Source organism: Cinclus cinclus, chromosome 3 (genome assembly GCF_963662255.1).
Source record: "Cinclus cinclus chromosome 3, bCinCin1.1, whole genome shotgun sequence".
NCBI lineage: Eukaryota > Metazoa > Chordata > Aves > Passeriformes > Cinclidae > Cinclus > Cinclus cinclus.
This window is the reverse complement of record NC_085048.1, coordinates 45,982,395-45,998,076: the sequence shown is the minus strand read 5'-3', so window position 1 is coordinate 45,998,076 and position 15,682 is coordinate 45,982,395. Positions and strand designations below refer to the sequence as shown.

Sequence of the window (15,682 nt, the reverse complement as noted above, 5' to 3'; positions counted from 1 at the left end):
CTAATTTACATGAGGTTTCTACCTTTGAAATGGTAAATACTACAGAGTGGCTTTATGCATGCAAACAGTTCCCTAACAGCTGTAGTGTCCTATTAAATGGGGTAATTAACTGTCTAGCTGTGATGTCACACACTGAATTCATTTCTTCAGTAATAACAGAATGTGACCTTTCTTGTTCAGAAGAATTTTATACTGTAGACAAGAGGTAATGAAGGCTTATAGAAATTATAAATAGAGCTTGGACACCTAGGGGAAGCTGGTAAGCAAGCTTGTTTGTTTTTAATTCTCTAGTTTGCAAGGCTTCAAAGCTCAGATAAATTTAGCAAAAAATCAACAGAGAATAAATAAAATTGCAGAGCAGATGTCCATTTTTGCCTGCATGTTTTGAAGTACCTCATGGTAGAGAGCAGAACTTCTTTTTGTCTCTCTCTACAATTACTTTGATGGTAGAACTTGTCTGGCCAACAGGTCAGTTATTAACTTCTGAGGGCCTCATTCTCCAGAGGAAGACAAAGATCCTTCTGAAATGTCACTCCATAGGGATTTATATGTTCAAGTACAAAGACAATCTTGAATTTATTACTCACGGTCTGGGAATTTAAAGTCCATTTATTTCTTCAAATGATAACTTAGAGTGAAGCATGACAGCTCAGTGAAAGGGCACTGCCAGGGCATTTTATTTTTAAAATTAGTTATAGTTTACCTCAGTGGCTGGAAAAACTCACAGAAATGTCCTCCTCAGCCAAGACCTGGTCTAGGAAGATGCATGGAGTAAATTAAGAAAAATAATAGAACATATAAAGGGGAAGTTACCAGCAGAATTAATGTTCTTTTTACCTTGAGTAAGAGCTCCTGCCCTTAATTTGTTTTTTTTCAGGAAGAGAAAAATGCTTTTATCATTGTATCTAACAAAAACAAATGGCACCGATAATATTTTAAAAGAGCAGCTTCTATATCAAATAGATTTTTCCATATTCATGTTTCCTTCCTTGCATGAAAAAAATAGATTTTCCTTAAATATCTTAAAAGCTCCCATACAAAGTTAGTTTGAAGCTTTCATGGGAAATTTTATCACCGAACTCTAATTCTTTTTATCTATACTCTTTGACTAATCCTTTTCATATATCTGGTATGTTTTGGAAGTAAATCATAGCAGGTCACTCATAAAAGTCACCCTTAAATACAAGAATAAGGTCTAACCATAAGAAAGAATGGTGGGGAAAATGGGGAAGGCAGCACAATGCCAAGCAGTGCCGTGTACATAGCAAAATGTCTTCAAATTATGGCTGTTTAGATGAAAGCCAAAAACATTCTTTCAACACTGCATTAAGAAAAATTTGGGTCTAAAAACAGCTTTATACTCACTGCAGGCATCTGGAACTAGCAAAACACAACTACCAGAAATGTGTGGCCACATGGGGATATTAAGTATTCCTGGTGGTTCTGACTAGTTCTCTTAAAAGACATGAAGTCATTGAGCAGTGTCACTGCTGGCTACATTGGGTACATCTGGTACACTGGGATTACATTTTGTGCTCTGCTGTGGATCGCACTGGGACCCCCAGAGGTCCCTTCCAGCCTCAGCTATTCTGTGATTCTGAGAGGCTGTGATCATTATTCCATTTTACTGATCAAGGAACTCAATGAAAGATTAATGTTCATCGTCACACAAGACATTAGCAGAAGAAAGTATTTTCTTGTGTCACAGTTTTCTTATTAACAAAATTAGAGAGAGAGCAGCTCGTGCACGGAAAACAAGGTGATGAGTTGTTTTTTTTTTTGTTCAATGAGAAGGAATATTTTTTGTTCTGTTAATTTCAAACAGTATAATGAAACTATTGCTGTGGAGGTGTTTGCAGATTAGAGGTGTAGCATATGTAATAAAGTGGGTGAGTGGCTGGGACCCAGAGCAGGGATAGCAGGGATAGCAAAGATAGGAGGAGTAGGAGACAAATGGAAAGCAGAAAAGGGAGGACACAAGCATGAAAAGAGAACAAAGCATCAACAGAACGGCTGTGGGAGCATATGGGAGCAGGTGGAGACCCAGACCCCTCAGTGTAATGTTCATTTGCTCCATTAATAGATACAGCCCAGAAGAAGCACCGAGGCCTCCCCCAAGAAGGGCCAATGAACAATCATCTCATCTAGTTGGCATTTACTGTAAGACTGTTTAAATGACATTCAAGCCTCGTTGCCAACAAGAGAGACATATAATATAGACAAGACTAAAAGGTAACCTATAAATAAAAGCTAGGGAGAGCTATAAATACAAACTGAGAAGCCATGGATTTGATCAATGCCTCACAACATACAAACAGACTTAGCAGAACATACTCTCTGCAGCAAAGCCCCTATTGCTGCAAGTACTCACTGTGCTTTTGAGGAAATTGTAACTGCACAGATATCCATAGGAATATTCTTTCTCCTTTGGCAAATTCAAGTCCATATAAATTTTGGGAAAAGAAAGTCTAGAAGAAATTATTAAACAGGTGATTCACAACTTCATTGTTACTGTTGCAAAAATGTGGCAGCAGTATGAATGACAGTCATGACAATATCAGAGCTGTCATCAAGTACATGTATATAAAGAGGCCAAGGACACCTTCTATAAATACTTCTCCCTTGTGTCTCAAAAAAAAAACAGAACAAAACAAAGCAGAGAAAATTTAATTAGATAAATTCTACCCCAAGTCATACACTTCAGGATCCCTCAGATCACAGAGTCATGGAATGTTAAGAGTTGGAAGGGACATTAAACGTCATATAATCCCAAGACCTCTGCCATGGTTGGCATTGTTGGAGGAGCAATAAAAATCAAAGTGTTTCAATACAGCCATCTGTTATCTCAACCATTTCAGCTGTTGAGAGGCAAAGACCACCCTCTCAAGCTTCTTTCTTACCAGGTATTATGTGAAAAAATGCAGAATTTTGCATTTCATTTTGCTGATGATTTTCTGAACAGTCTAGTGTTCATGCATCAAACTGATGAGGATAAAAACTGTGAAGAAAAGGAACAATGTCAAATAATATTCAGAACAGAAAATAATATTACAAGCACTATTTTCATGCCATTATCTCTGGTGGACCTACTCTTTTGGAAAACAGGAATCAGAAATTGTACAGAGGCATCTGACATCTGGTGCTGGGTTCAGTGATTTGTTATCTCCTAGTTAAGAAATGTGGCAAGTCAGCCTTTCACAGTTAGCTAGGCCAAATCAGAAAGACAGATTGCCTGCTGATGCACACTGCCCAGATATCATACATGTACCTGTAAAATACGTGCTGTCTCATGGGCACACATAAAAACATCATAGTTCTAAATTTAAACGCATCCCAAAATTTTCTTAGCATTGTTTCTCACTTATAGCCAGTATTTTGTCCTGAAGCATTTTCAGCAAGAAACTGGTGAGCTGGTACCACTGAGATCCTCATCCAAAAAATGTGGAAAAGTCTGGGTGTGAAGAGCACCAGAGCACATTCACTAATAAACACCTTATCAGTCTGGTAAACTCAATCCCTGATGGACTCAGCAGCTGCCTACACATTCAGAAATGGGAAAAATGAGTGAAGGTTTTCCTGTCTGCTGGCCCTATGCAGCAAGTGCAGTACATATGTTTTCTAGTGAATATGTAAGTCCACTCAGCCCTCTGGGACCAGGGCAAAACCCAGCATGTCTCAGCCAGCAGCAGGGCCCTGCAGAGCAAATATAGGCATATCCTTTTCCTCTACTTAACCCTTGTCCATCCTGTTGTACCTGCACACTTCTGAAACCCCATGCAGTGAAAGGATACTCCTAAAAGCTACACATACTAAATTCTCAACCTGAAAGTTAACCTCCAGCAGTTAAGCACCTTTTCTGTGATCAGTAAAGTGTATGTTGGCTGTGTAAGATGGCAATGACCCCAGAAGACCCCAGGGCTCCTAAATGTGCTGCACACCAGTAGAGGGGCTGATGTTGAGCTGGAGTTGCAGACAGTGCTTTCTGTTCATCTGCTGTATTTTATATTTTGGCAACAAATGGGGAGAGGTTTCTCCTGCAGGTAACCAAAGGCAGGAGGGTCAGGAGAGTGGGATGCAGTATTATCACAGCTCTTTTTGTTTGTATAAAGTTTCCTGGCAGGCTGAAGAAAAACTAAATCTTTGTGTCTATGTTTATGAATAACATGTCTTTGATCTGAGGAATTTGAAATGTCTATTAGTTTGCTCTCAGGGAGCAAGAAGAGGTCTAATGACCATCAGTCTACAGCTGAGAGACTGGATTTTAAAAATCCATGTTTAAATGCACTGGAAGTCAATTATGTCCAAAGCTCAAAAGCAGATGTAAAAGCCACTGTCCTCAGTAGCTTTTGATGTATGAAATACCAGAAGTATATTTGTATATCTGTCCAAGGTAAAGAAGACTGTTTTGTAGTTAATGATTTCCAAGCATGATAAGCCATAGATTCTGTGCCTGCCCAGAGTGCTTTTAAGACAGGATGTCCATGGATTCAAACACTTTGTTTATTTGCATCCCAATTTGGCAAAGCAGTATTTTAAGTGTGCGTTTTGGAAGGAACCAGGTGTCCTTAGAATGGGGTCATTCTTCTTTCTATGCTAGATCTTCCCTGCACATAAGGAGATAATTGGTTGGACCTGTCAGACATCAATATTTCCTTTATATCCATCCACTTTCTCTACCTGAACATACTGACTTGTGGAACAGACTCTAAGGAGACTTTTCACTTCTCTAAGACTACAGGGTGCAGCAGTTTGGCCAGATCTGTGGCACAGCTGTTGCAGCCTGGACACTTCCACAAGGCACAGCACATCTGACACGTGCCATAGGTTTCCTCTCACGGACTCTGTATACAGAGCTGGCACCTACACATGAGCTGCCCTCCACGTGCCTCTATGCGGTCAAGAGAGAGCAGCAGGCACATCTGACCTAATTTAATGCGTTTCCCTACACAAGGAATCAAACCATACAGCGGGTGTCCAGCTGGCTGCTGGCCACGTGGCATCCCATGTGGAAGCGTCCGTGTGGATGACTCCCAGCTTGCTGTGGTTTGGTCTTCCTGCACAGGCACGCAGCTGCCGAGGGCAGCTTGCCCTCACACCAGCACAGCCACAGCTGTGTTAGCTCAGTGCTGCACCTAGGGCACAGAGCTCCTCGGGGCTTCAGCCTGGGACTGCCTTCAGGGCTCACACAGACATGCTGGGTGAGACCTGCTGAACGCTGAGCGTTGGCAAGATTTCTGCGAGCTCTTGGCTGGGGATTGAAAGTGAAGTCCCTGTTACAGCTGATCAAAGCCAGCAATCTCCTTGGAAAAGAGTCCTACCTGCCCTGAGGAGGCCAGAGAAACTGAAATAACATCAAATGCACAGCAGAGGACTGCTTTCTCATGCTCGTTTCTCTAATGCTCTTATTTCCAATAAACAATTACATAAATGAAAGTACTGGGAGATATTCAAGCAGGAAAATATCTTTATTTTTAGGAAGGGCAATAGGCTGTTTATCTCAAGTTGGCCTAGGCAAACAATCTTCAAAAACGCCTCAGAACTGTAGCTGCCAATTTCAAATACTGCTTATAAAGGCAAATAAACAAATGCAAGCATGCTTGGGCTTGGTTTGGGAATGTCCTCAAGAAGCAGAGGGCTGATGTTTCCACAGTAATGCCATGCACTTCCAGCAGATTGGTCTCTTCTTTAGACACAAAGACTTTAACATGGATGAAGGTGGTTTAGAGTATTCACTCATTTCTGTACAGTAAAAGATGTAGAGTTTCAGACTCTTGATATAACTTTGAAACCCAAACCCCTGTTTGTCTAAACTGTTCCTTCCAGATGGATAAACATTACACATTGATGCAAACCTGCCAAGAAGGGACGTTGCTCCACTCAATTTGTCTGATTGTTGTCATCAATGCATTGAAAATGTGAACTTAAATTATCCATGTGCCTGCCCTACTTTTACAGGTATCTATGGCTGGTATAATGCCTGTTATATCAGAGAAGCCACATTTTTCTAATTTTTTTCCCTGTGTTCTGAAGCAAAGCTTCATAAGGTTCAAGTAGAGTTTGTTTATTTTTCTTCCTTTTTTTTCTTTCATTCCATAGGAGACAATGGGGATTTCTAAGGGCCCTACAGTTCCAAAATTGCTAATCAAGCTATGCCAGGTGATAAATATTATTATGAAAATAATTCACAATATGTGTCACAGTTCTCCATAAATGTTTTGAGAGATAGCCTCAGGCCAGATTTCACACCTCAAACTATGACTTCCTTAGGTTCATGTGTTTTCACAATATTTTTACCACGTTTACAGAAGAGATCAGACTGCAGAAAAATGAAAACTGGAATGCACAAATAAATTTATAAAATTAAGCTTCATGGCAAATGAAATCTCATCAAGATAAAGCAGGTAAACAAACCGTGGTATATCAGCTTTACCACAGATAGCTATGCATGTACTTGGCCAAAACCAGATGACAGGTAATGAGAATCAATTATATTCTCTTCCACTGAAGGCTAAAAGAACATGATCAGGAACAGTTTCTAAGTCTTGAATAGCATATCATAAATGATGCTAGAGTTATTTATCTAATCTCTTGGCATATGAAGAAGTCATGTGTGGAGGCTGCCAGAAACTAAGGAAATGTGCATTTTTTTTCTTCCTGCCATCAAAAATCACTCTTATACACAATATGCACAAAGTATTTGCAATACAGGATAGAACTTTGTATTTTTGCAGATAGATCTGGGATATTATATTAATTAAGTTAATTCTCATTTCATCACGAGTCCATGAGTTCATCAGGCTCAGTTGTGCTCAGATTTTATTCACTTTTACTATCTTGAACAGACCTTTCTTTCTAGTAGTGAGAATCTACTAAATAATACCATAAGATTTCACCTTTTCCTCATGCCTGAACATCCATGTAGCTCCATGAGGATCCTTCTCAGACCTGAAAGGAAGCACACCTTTGGACTCTCTGTCTAGCAGCAAAAACCATAACACTGCTGGGAGCTACAAACAAGACTCTACTGGCACTAAACTTAGCAGTGACTTGGAAGCTGATGTGCCATGACTACTGCTTTGAGTGCCGTCCCTCAGATTCAGCTCCCCATGGGCACCTGCTGTTTCCTCTTTTACAATGGTCCTAGAGGATGATAGCACTTTTCTTCTGGGTTTGTTTTGGACCAGATGTGATGGGACTCCTGGTCCAAGACTGAAAACAGTATAAAGAATGTAACACAGGCTGAGATGTCTTAATGCAGACCATTTAACCCTGAATGCACATGCTTTTGTGTACCTCAGCACTTGGGAGGAAACTCTGGAAATAACAAGCGCTGGTGCAGATCCAAGGGAGCCTTTTATCATGGAGAAGAGCTTTTGTGTGTTTATATATTCAAAAGTCACAAGTTCCAGTACTAACTAAAGATATGTGCCATGTTTTCTTACCATTAGGTGAGAGAGTCAATGCTACATCTGCAGTTCTGAATAAAGCAGTGTTGGGACCTCCTAGTCAAACAGGATAACACAGCCTGTGTCCATGTGCTGGAACACCTCTTATGTTTGCCCAAAGAAGGGTAATCATAAAAATTGCCTCTTGGGAGCACATCCTAACAGATGCCATGCCCTGAGCTGGGCCTGGTCATTGGGAGGAAAATCACAGTCTGTCAAGGAGAAACATGGCTTGAAACCACGCCTTGCCTTTCTTCAGCTGGCCAGTGCAGATGCAACCACAGACAACACTCTGTGTGTGTTACCAGCACAGCACTCTTCTTTTGGGGAAAGCAAACCAGAAGAGGCAGGTTCCCACCCCAGCACCACTCCTGCAAGCTGGCAGAAGGGAAGGAATGAGGGACCTGGTTGTACCCTCAGTTTGCAGGTGCAGATGGGGAACAGCTACAATGAAATTGGTGGAACTGCTAGAATATAATATGGGAGAAAATTCATACTCTATGTATGTGAATTGTCTTCCATCTTCAGTCCCATCTTGCACCCAGACCAACAGAAAGGTCTGAAGAAGCAGAAAATTACTACAGGCTCCCCAGTGCTTTCAGCATACAGCTGGTTCTCATTTTTAAGTAATGCAATCATTAAATCCAGATGCAGGGTGGGAGGGGGAGAATAAATGCCCATGGGTGCAGGGATTTTCAGGAGATCAGCAAGGCTAACATTTGATTGGACTTTTCAACTTAAACTGGAACAAATTTTGTCCCTCAGGGAAAAAAAATATCTAATAATTGTGAAGACATAATTGCTAATGCAGACCTAACATTTTGGCCTTCTAATTGTCTTCACCATTCAGAAACAGACAGTGCACGGAAATGTTCCTCACTCAATTGCCTACATAATGATTTTGCAGGGAAGGTATTTCCATTTTGTTTCAGAGCTGTTTCTGCTTTGTGTGCAATAATTTTGTGCTCCTAGAACATTCAGCAATTTGAATCCCTCAGTTAGCTCAACACTCTGACACTTCTTTTTATAAATATGATGTTGGCTCAAGCTCTGGAACAACCAACCAATCACTCTATTATCACTAGCAGGGCAAGGAGCAACAAAAATATATCAGAAAAATTGAGAATGCCTGAGAAAACTTCAGAGCCCAAAGGAAACAATCTGGATCCCATTTTCCTTTCCTTCCCCTGTCCTTATAATATTGATTGTCAATACCTCATTTCTGGTTTACATTGATGCAACCCATGATTTAAAGTACTGTTTTAAAACAGTGACCTTCCAAGTATTTTGTGATTAATTGACTAACATGGGGGGGGAGGAAGGCTATGAAAAAAATACCGAGATGACTTCCCCACATCTCATTCTGAGGAGGGGTTCTGACAAAATAGACGGACCCAGACTTGACATAGATGTCTTAGGGAACTGAGTGTGTCTCATAATAATAGGAGGTAAACTGGTTCCCAGTGGACCTTAACAAAGTCTGTGCAGCCTTATGCTCAAACCAATGCTGGAGCACTGACCTGCACTAAGTTGTTCCTGCTGGGGGTGTGGACTAGATGGAAGCTCACTCATGGCTGAAGTGCAGGCATACCATCAGCTGAAGTATAAATGAAATTATAATTATGGCTGACTCAAGGATTTTCATAAACACCTTTACAAGCATTCTTATATTTCCATTGTCCATATTCACTATCATAAGTAAAAAATTGTTCTGCTTAGACCTGCAGAACCAAGAAAGCTTTTGAGCAGACACTAGAGGAACACAGCTAAGACCACCCACCAGCTCTGAAGCATTAGAGAATATAACAAGCTTTAGATCTGTATGGGTGGAAAGAAATATTGCAAAGGCAGACATTGGGACAAGAATCTGTTTTCAATTTAGAAACTAACTGCCTCACTTCCACAGTGTGTGGTACAATCATTCAGCTGCAATCTTCAGTCTGGCGGGAGCCACTCCTACAACTGTATAAAGACTAAACAGCTGAAAGAATCAAGCAGTGCAAATAGACAGTATTTCTGCTGTCCCAAAGAGTCTGTGGTCTGAAGACTTTGCCTCCTAGGAGCTATTATCAAAGAAAGTGTTTCCAAAACAAACCAGATAAAATTCTGCGCACAAGAATGGCAGAGGCAACTGAGTTTTCCATTTATGTTCATCTTAACTTCTGAGAGCTCTCTGGGATAAGATTGGACTAATGATTCATTTCTAAACCTCATTTTCAAAGCCTCTTGTTTGTCATCTCCTAAGATACGTGGTTTTCTAAGCAAGCAGCTAGTCTGACTGGAAAGAAAGACTTACCCACACTTGGGAATGGAAGTTAACACACAAAGGAGACTCGGGATTGCTGGCTCCTGCTACCCAGTGCTCCACAGCTGTAACTACAGCAGGAGGCAGACATGCCAGTAGGTCCCAGGAGAGACATGGCCAGAGCACAGTGCCAGGGCTGGCTAGCCCCAGCCACCAGCAGGGACATCTGGCACTGGTGCTCCCTTTCTGCGGGTAGGGGAGGTATCACTGCGTGGGTCTGCATTTGGTACTGCATACCTGCTGTTCTGCCATAGCTTACACTGGGCATGAGAAGCTATGAGTGCTAAGCTCTTTTACGGCACATTGCAGAACAGTACCTCATCCTTGATTTCAGGGCAACCCAGGAAAATAAAGAATAGAAAGAAAGGAATAGAAAGGAGAGCTAATCCTGATTTGATCAGTGCAATGCAATCAGAAGCCTCTTGGCTCATACAAATGCAAGAAGACACACACCCTTCCGACCTGTTTGAAATTTCACACTCTTCCCACTTTTGCCAAGGGTAGGTGACCTCAAGAGCCACAGAATGCAAAAAGTTCTGTACATAGAGCCACAAAAAATATTCCAGCAAAACCTGGCATACCTTGAGCTCTGACAGCCACCTCAGGGATGATGTTAGTAAATGATAGCAGAAACATCACTGTTGGCAAATCACTGGTGTAGCGAATAATTTATGGAGGGCTAAATGGCATGCCTGTGTCTTCATATCAGCTCTGCAACAATGTTGCAGGACTTAGACAAGGGTGAGATATTTAGGATCCAAAAATTCATTAATCTAGTACATGAATCAGCATAATACACGTGACACAGGGAAACTGGACAGGGTGAGCCGGGTGACACAGGGTACCTGAGTTAACAGAGGTCAGTCCTGAGGTCAGCCTATGTACATCTCACCAGCTTTGTACAATGAGGGAAAAATTCCTCAATGAAGAACAAGAATTTATACACAACACAACAAAAACTATCCTCTTTTATTTTCTTTTATTTTTCAGTCTTTGAAGGGCACCTTAATAGCTTTATGTTTCTGACTCCTTATATTATTGCTTTGATTCAAAAGAAGGTGATGCAGATATTTACAATTTCTCCTTCATTTTGATGAGCTTTGGTAAGTTACCAGAATTACTTATATACAACAGGCAAAGCCATACATTTATTCAAAAGGACATTGATTTTTTTAGGTGTGTTTCTGTTTCCCATAAGTTATTCATCCAAATTTCATCACAGCTTTGATGTAAAGCAAATTTTCTAAAGCTTTTTCTTTTCTTTTCTTTTCTTTTCTTTTCTTTTCTTTTCTTTTCTTTTCTTTTCTTTTCTTTTCTTTTCTTTTCTTGTCTTTTCTTGTCTTTTCTTGTCTTTTCTCCTTTCTTTTTCAGTAAAAGCTATTCTTTTCCTATAAATACACCTTCTCTACCAAAAAAGGATTATGATTTCTGGTTAACTCATCCTCTAGTACAACATGCAGTGTGAATCCACCAGCTCCACACCCATAGCTTGTCAGGGACAGGATGCGGGCAGGAATGCTGACAGCTTTAACATTCAAAAAGGCAAAAAGGCAAAAAACCAAGCACCAGGACAGAGAGTGAAAGAACAGACTCAAGTTCAGCAGTGTGTGTGGTCTGCTATGATGGGGTTGTACAATGTGTTCTGGGAAGACCTGATGGCTGTACTCTTGCTTTCCTCTCCTCTCACCAAACCTGAGTCTCCAGCTATGTATGCATAGGAAATACTTTTTTCTCATTGCAGGGATGCCAAGAAGGATTTTATCGTACCAGCTCAGGAAAATGCTCCCCTTGCAACTGTAATGGTAATGCAAACAGATGCCTTGATGGATCTGGAATCTGTGTGGTAAGGAATTCCTCTGTTCTTTGACTGTCTGACTTTTAACACCAATGTTCAGTTTCAATATACTGCAAAAGCAGTGCCTGTACCACAGGAGCTTTTTGATGAAGAAGGATCATAAGTAGGGCCAAGATCAATGCATTAATGAATTATCCTGACCAAAATTAATTTTCACTTAAATTATCTCTGCAGATTCAAAACACTTCCCTCATGCAGTATTTGTGAGAGTTAGCATGTGGAAAATTTTTAGTCCATCAGAAATATGGAAATAGTTTTGTATACCTCTGGAGGAAAAAAAATGTATAAATTCAAGCACATTTCTTTCTCCCCTTTATGAATACAGTGCTGAGCATAGTATAAACAATTTACAGTGGTGAGTGACCCCTGTGAGTGTATATACATGTGTTACCCATAGCAATTCAGCTGCATGGCAGTCTCCTGCTGTGAAGGAACTACATGAGAAGGTTGAAACAATACACCGGGGGAGAGTGTTGAATTCCAAGGTACTGTTACAATTTCCCATATGTTCCATCTGATTCAGAATCACCTCATAGAGGAAACCGTCTGTTAGTAAGAGCAGTCAAACATTTGTAGCTCCAGAGCAAAAATCAGCCCAGTAAAACTAATCCTAACTACTAGCAGGCAATCAGGGCACTAGTACACTAAGATAATGATGGAAGTTAACACTGTATTTAAACCACACAGCAAGAGCTAGGCACTAGTATACTCTTTGCAGGCTTGTAAACCAGGAGTAGAGCCCAAAACCCCTTGCTCTGCCATGTGTTACTTTTGACAAGTCATAAACCTTTGCCCTCAGTTTATCTCTTCATAAAATGGACTCATAATATTCACATACTTTGCATTGTTGCAACCACTATCAAGTTTTCAGTTACACAAATACATCAAGTCAAGTTCCATGGCACATTTCCTACCATTTTTATTTCTGTAGGAAGAAGATAGTGCAGCTGTTCAGCAACTACGACTAGGCCACTGTAATGTGCTTAGAATTGGCTGGTTTCTGCAGAACACATATTGGCTTAGTTTTTAATATTAAATTTTCAAAAGTGGTCTTAGACCCAAGGCATTCCTAGCTATTCTCTTTCACATGCACAAGGGTTTTGGCTCATGGGATCATTGTCCTTTTAGCTTCAAGTGACAATGATGCCAAGGAGAAACTTCTGATGGAAGACTTGGGAACAAGATAGAGAGCTTGTCAAATCTCTGCTTCTGATGATTCTGGTCACCAGAGAGCTTCTGGAGCAGAATATATGAGTTAGGAAGTGATTATATACTCAGGTTACAAACACAACAGAAGACCTATTTCCTATCTTCTACAAAAATATGGCTGAAGTCAAGGGTTCAAGACAATCAAAAAAGCACAAACCCAGAAAATTTTACAGTATCAGGAAGAAATGATCTGAAAGTAAAAGTGCATTCCTGATTGGTGTTTATTCTCTTGGAATCAGCTAGGCAGTAAGGAATAAAACTAAAAGATAAACCCTAGTTTACTGTTTGAATTTGAATTGCCCTTTGATAACTTATCTGAAGGATTTTAAAATCCATTAAGCTCAGGTCATTTACTTCTGAATAAAAAGGAACAGTGAAAAGGCTTAAGTGAAATAAAAGTGAAAGGTAGGGGAAAACTGCAGAATGAAAAGGAGGTTTAAGGGGTTTATAGTATGAAACAGAACCAGAGATTGCAGAAACAGGACTTTCCTGAAGATTCAGAAATTTCCAGGGAAGTTTGGAAGATTGATGAAATTGGTATACAGCAAAATGTGACTGAGAAAGCCTGGGAGAAGAAAAGCTTAGAGAAGATGTAACTTGAATTACAGCAGGAAGAAGCACATTAGATAGATGAATTAATTCAATTTAGGTAAAGGTGGCTTGATGGTTGGTGATGTGACTTGTATTAGAATCAGTGGACAAAGCAGCCTTCCCTAAGAGCTGGACAAGGACATGTACCATCTGTCCAAAGTCTGCTGGAGCAGAAATGAGTCAATATCTCTGTAGCTGGGAGTTCCTGTAAAGAGATAGCTCCATGTGGTATAGAGAGTTCACCATTCTCTCTATTCTCAAATTTTTAGGCAACCTACTCCAATAATTATTGCAGTGAAAACCAAAACACCTGATAGTTAGACAGGTTTTTCTGCATTCAGTTAGTTTTTAATGAGCTATTAAAAATTAAATTTGTATTTATCCCACATTATTACTTTTGTCATCCTCTATTTCCATGATTATGAACTTATCTCCCTGCTTCCAAGATGCAACAAAGTGCCAAAGTTTTACCACTTATGGACTCTCCACCATAACCGTATTTTACCTTAACCTTGAGCCATAGATTAAAAACATCATTAGTAGCAGATATTTAGAAGAATTGATCTTCCCCAAAGTTAAAGTTTTCTATATGTGCATGTTTTTCAACATAAAGGAATTATTTAAACATTAAAGAAAGCCATCACTTTTTAAAGTTAACTCTGCTAACAATGCTGGAAGCAGTAATAACATGAACATAATAATAGCACTGTGTTTGGTTGGTAGATATTATTTTATAGTCTAAGTAAGCTGTAAGACCTGAATAAATGGAAAAGACAGTATGAGAAAAAGTACTCTGCTTCAAAATGGATGAAAATAAAGGGTCAGGCTCCATATGATGCTCTGAGGCCATCATTTTATGCAAATCTCTCAAATCAATTTGGCAAATGTAGTTCCCACAGCATACAAATTAATGAAATTTTCATTGGCCTGTGCCCTGAATTCAAAATCAAATAAAATTAAACCTTTTTAATGATGCCTTAAGGCAGAGTGCTCATATCTTTAATTTCTGCTGACATATATATCTTGAGGTTCTGCTTCAAAACTTCTCTCATTCATAGACTGCAAATCAAACCCACGAGTCATTAAAAGCTTATTGAATGACAAAATCAATGAATCAACAATCTCCTTAGGTTACCAGACAGAAGAAATTATTGCAGACAGAGCCTTTCTTGCATAGGTGTCCACATAAAACTGGTATAGAAATCAGTCATGTGATCCTGTGACTAAAACTGAAGAGACACACAGTCCATTTTGTTAGGATAGAAAATCACCCAAGTGTTAGAAGAATAGCCAGCACAGCATAAGCTCTACTAATGATATTTTAAAAGAGAGATGTCAAATAATGCTTAATTTCAAAGACATTATCTGGTGATGCATATAAAGCCAGTAGGGGAAGAAACACCAACTCATTGTGCTGATCTTGGCCTTTGGATTTTTAACATAATTTTCTCAATCCTGGCTATGAGAAGAAAATGAAGTCTCTTTTCAGGCTCTAGCTTTTGATTTTGGAAACATGCATGTATGTGTGATGGGTGAAACTGCAAGGCCTCCAAGTGGCCGTCTGCAGACCCAGTGATGTGCATTTCCCCTGCATAAAGCCCATCATGTATTGCTGCTAAGTAAGATAGGAAGGTATGAAAGTTTTATCTCCACCATTCCCCAGACAGCATCCCATCAGCAACCCAGCACTGACCTATTACTTTAGAGCACCTCCACTGAAGGTTCGATATTTGAAAATTCAGACATGGGAGTGGACTTCAAATGGCTGATCATCAGAGGGGCTGTGATGGTCACCTCTGGAAAGAGTGGCATTTGGAGGGGAAACAGCTTTTCTAAAGCAATGAACTGTCACACTTGCATAGGATTGTGCAACTAGTACAATCCACAGGGCTTTGCCATACTTAAAAATTTGATTGCAAAGTCTAGGGAAGCAAGTTGCTTGACGTGACTGCAATATGTTATGGCAATGACTCCAAATGAACACAACAATATGGATTGAAAGGTTGAAAGTTCATTAAAAGTACCAAGCTCTTTATGCAGGCAAAATTTTTGTTGAAGTGAGTTATCAGTGTCTTACATGAGGTGTCAACTATTAATAGAGATTGGATCTTCCTTGATGCATGAAAATACAGAACAGAAGTAAGTCTGAATAAAGCATTATATCAGAAGCTCAAGGTAAATTTCTTGTTGTCTCCCTAAAAATCTCTAAGTGGTTTGTTATGATTTCAGTTCCATATATTTGATTGGTCTTTATTTGGAAGGCATCCAAATACTCAT

The 15,682-nt window shown here is 39.8% G+C and overlaps 1 protein-coding gene across 1 annotated transcript in view; it reads left to right on the top strand.

Moving 5' to 3' along the window:
- The window catches only part of LAMA4 (laminin subunit alpha 4), a 95,899-nt gene that overhangs the window by 10,855 nt on the left and 69,362 nt on the right, over positions 1-15,682 (top strand). The window contains exon 2 of the mRNA XM_062488741.1: positions 11,492-11,593. Within this exon, the coding sequence (XP_062344725.1) occupies positions 11,492-11,593 (102 nt within the window). The remainder of the gene's footprint in view (positions 1-11,491; positions 11,594-15,682) is intronic.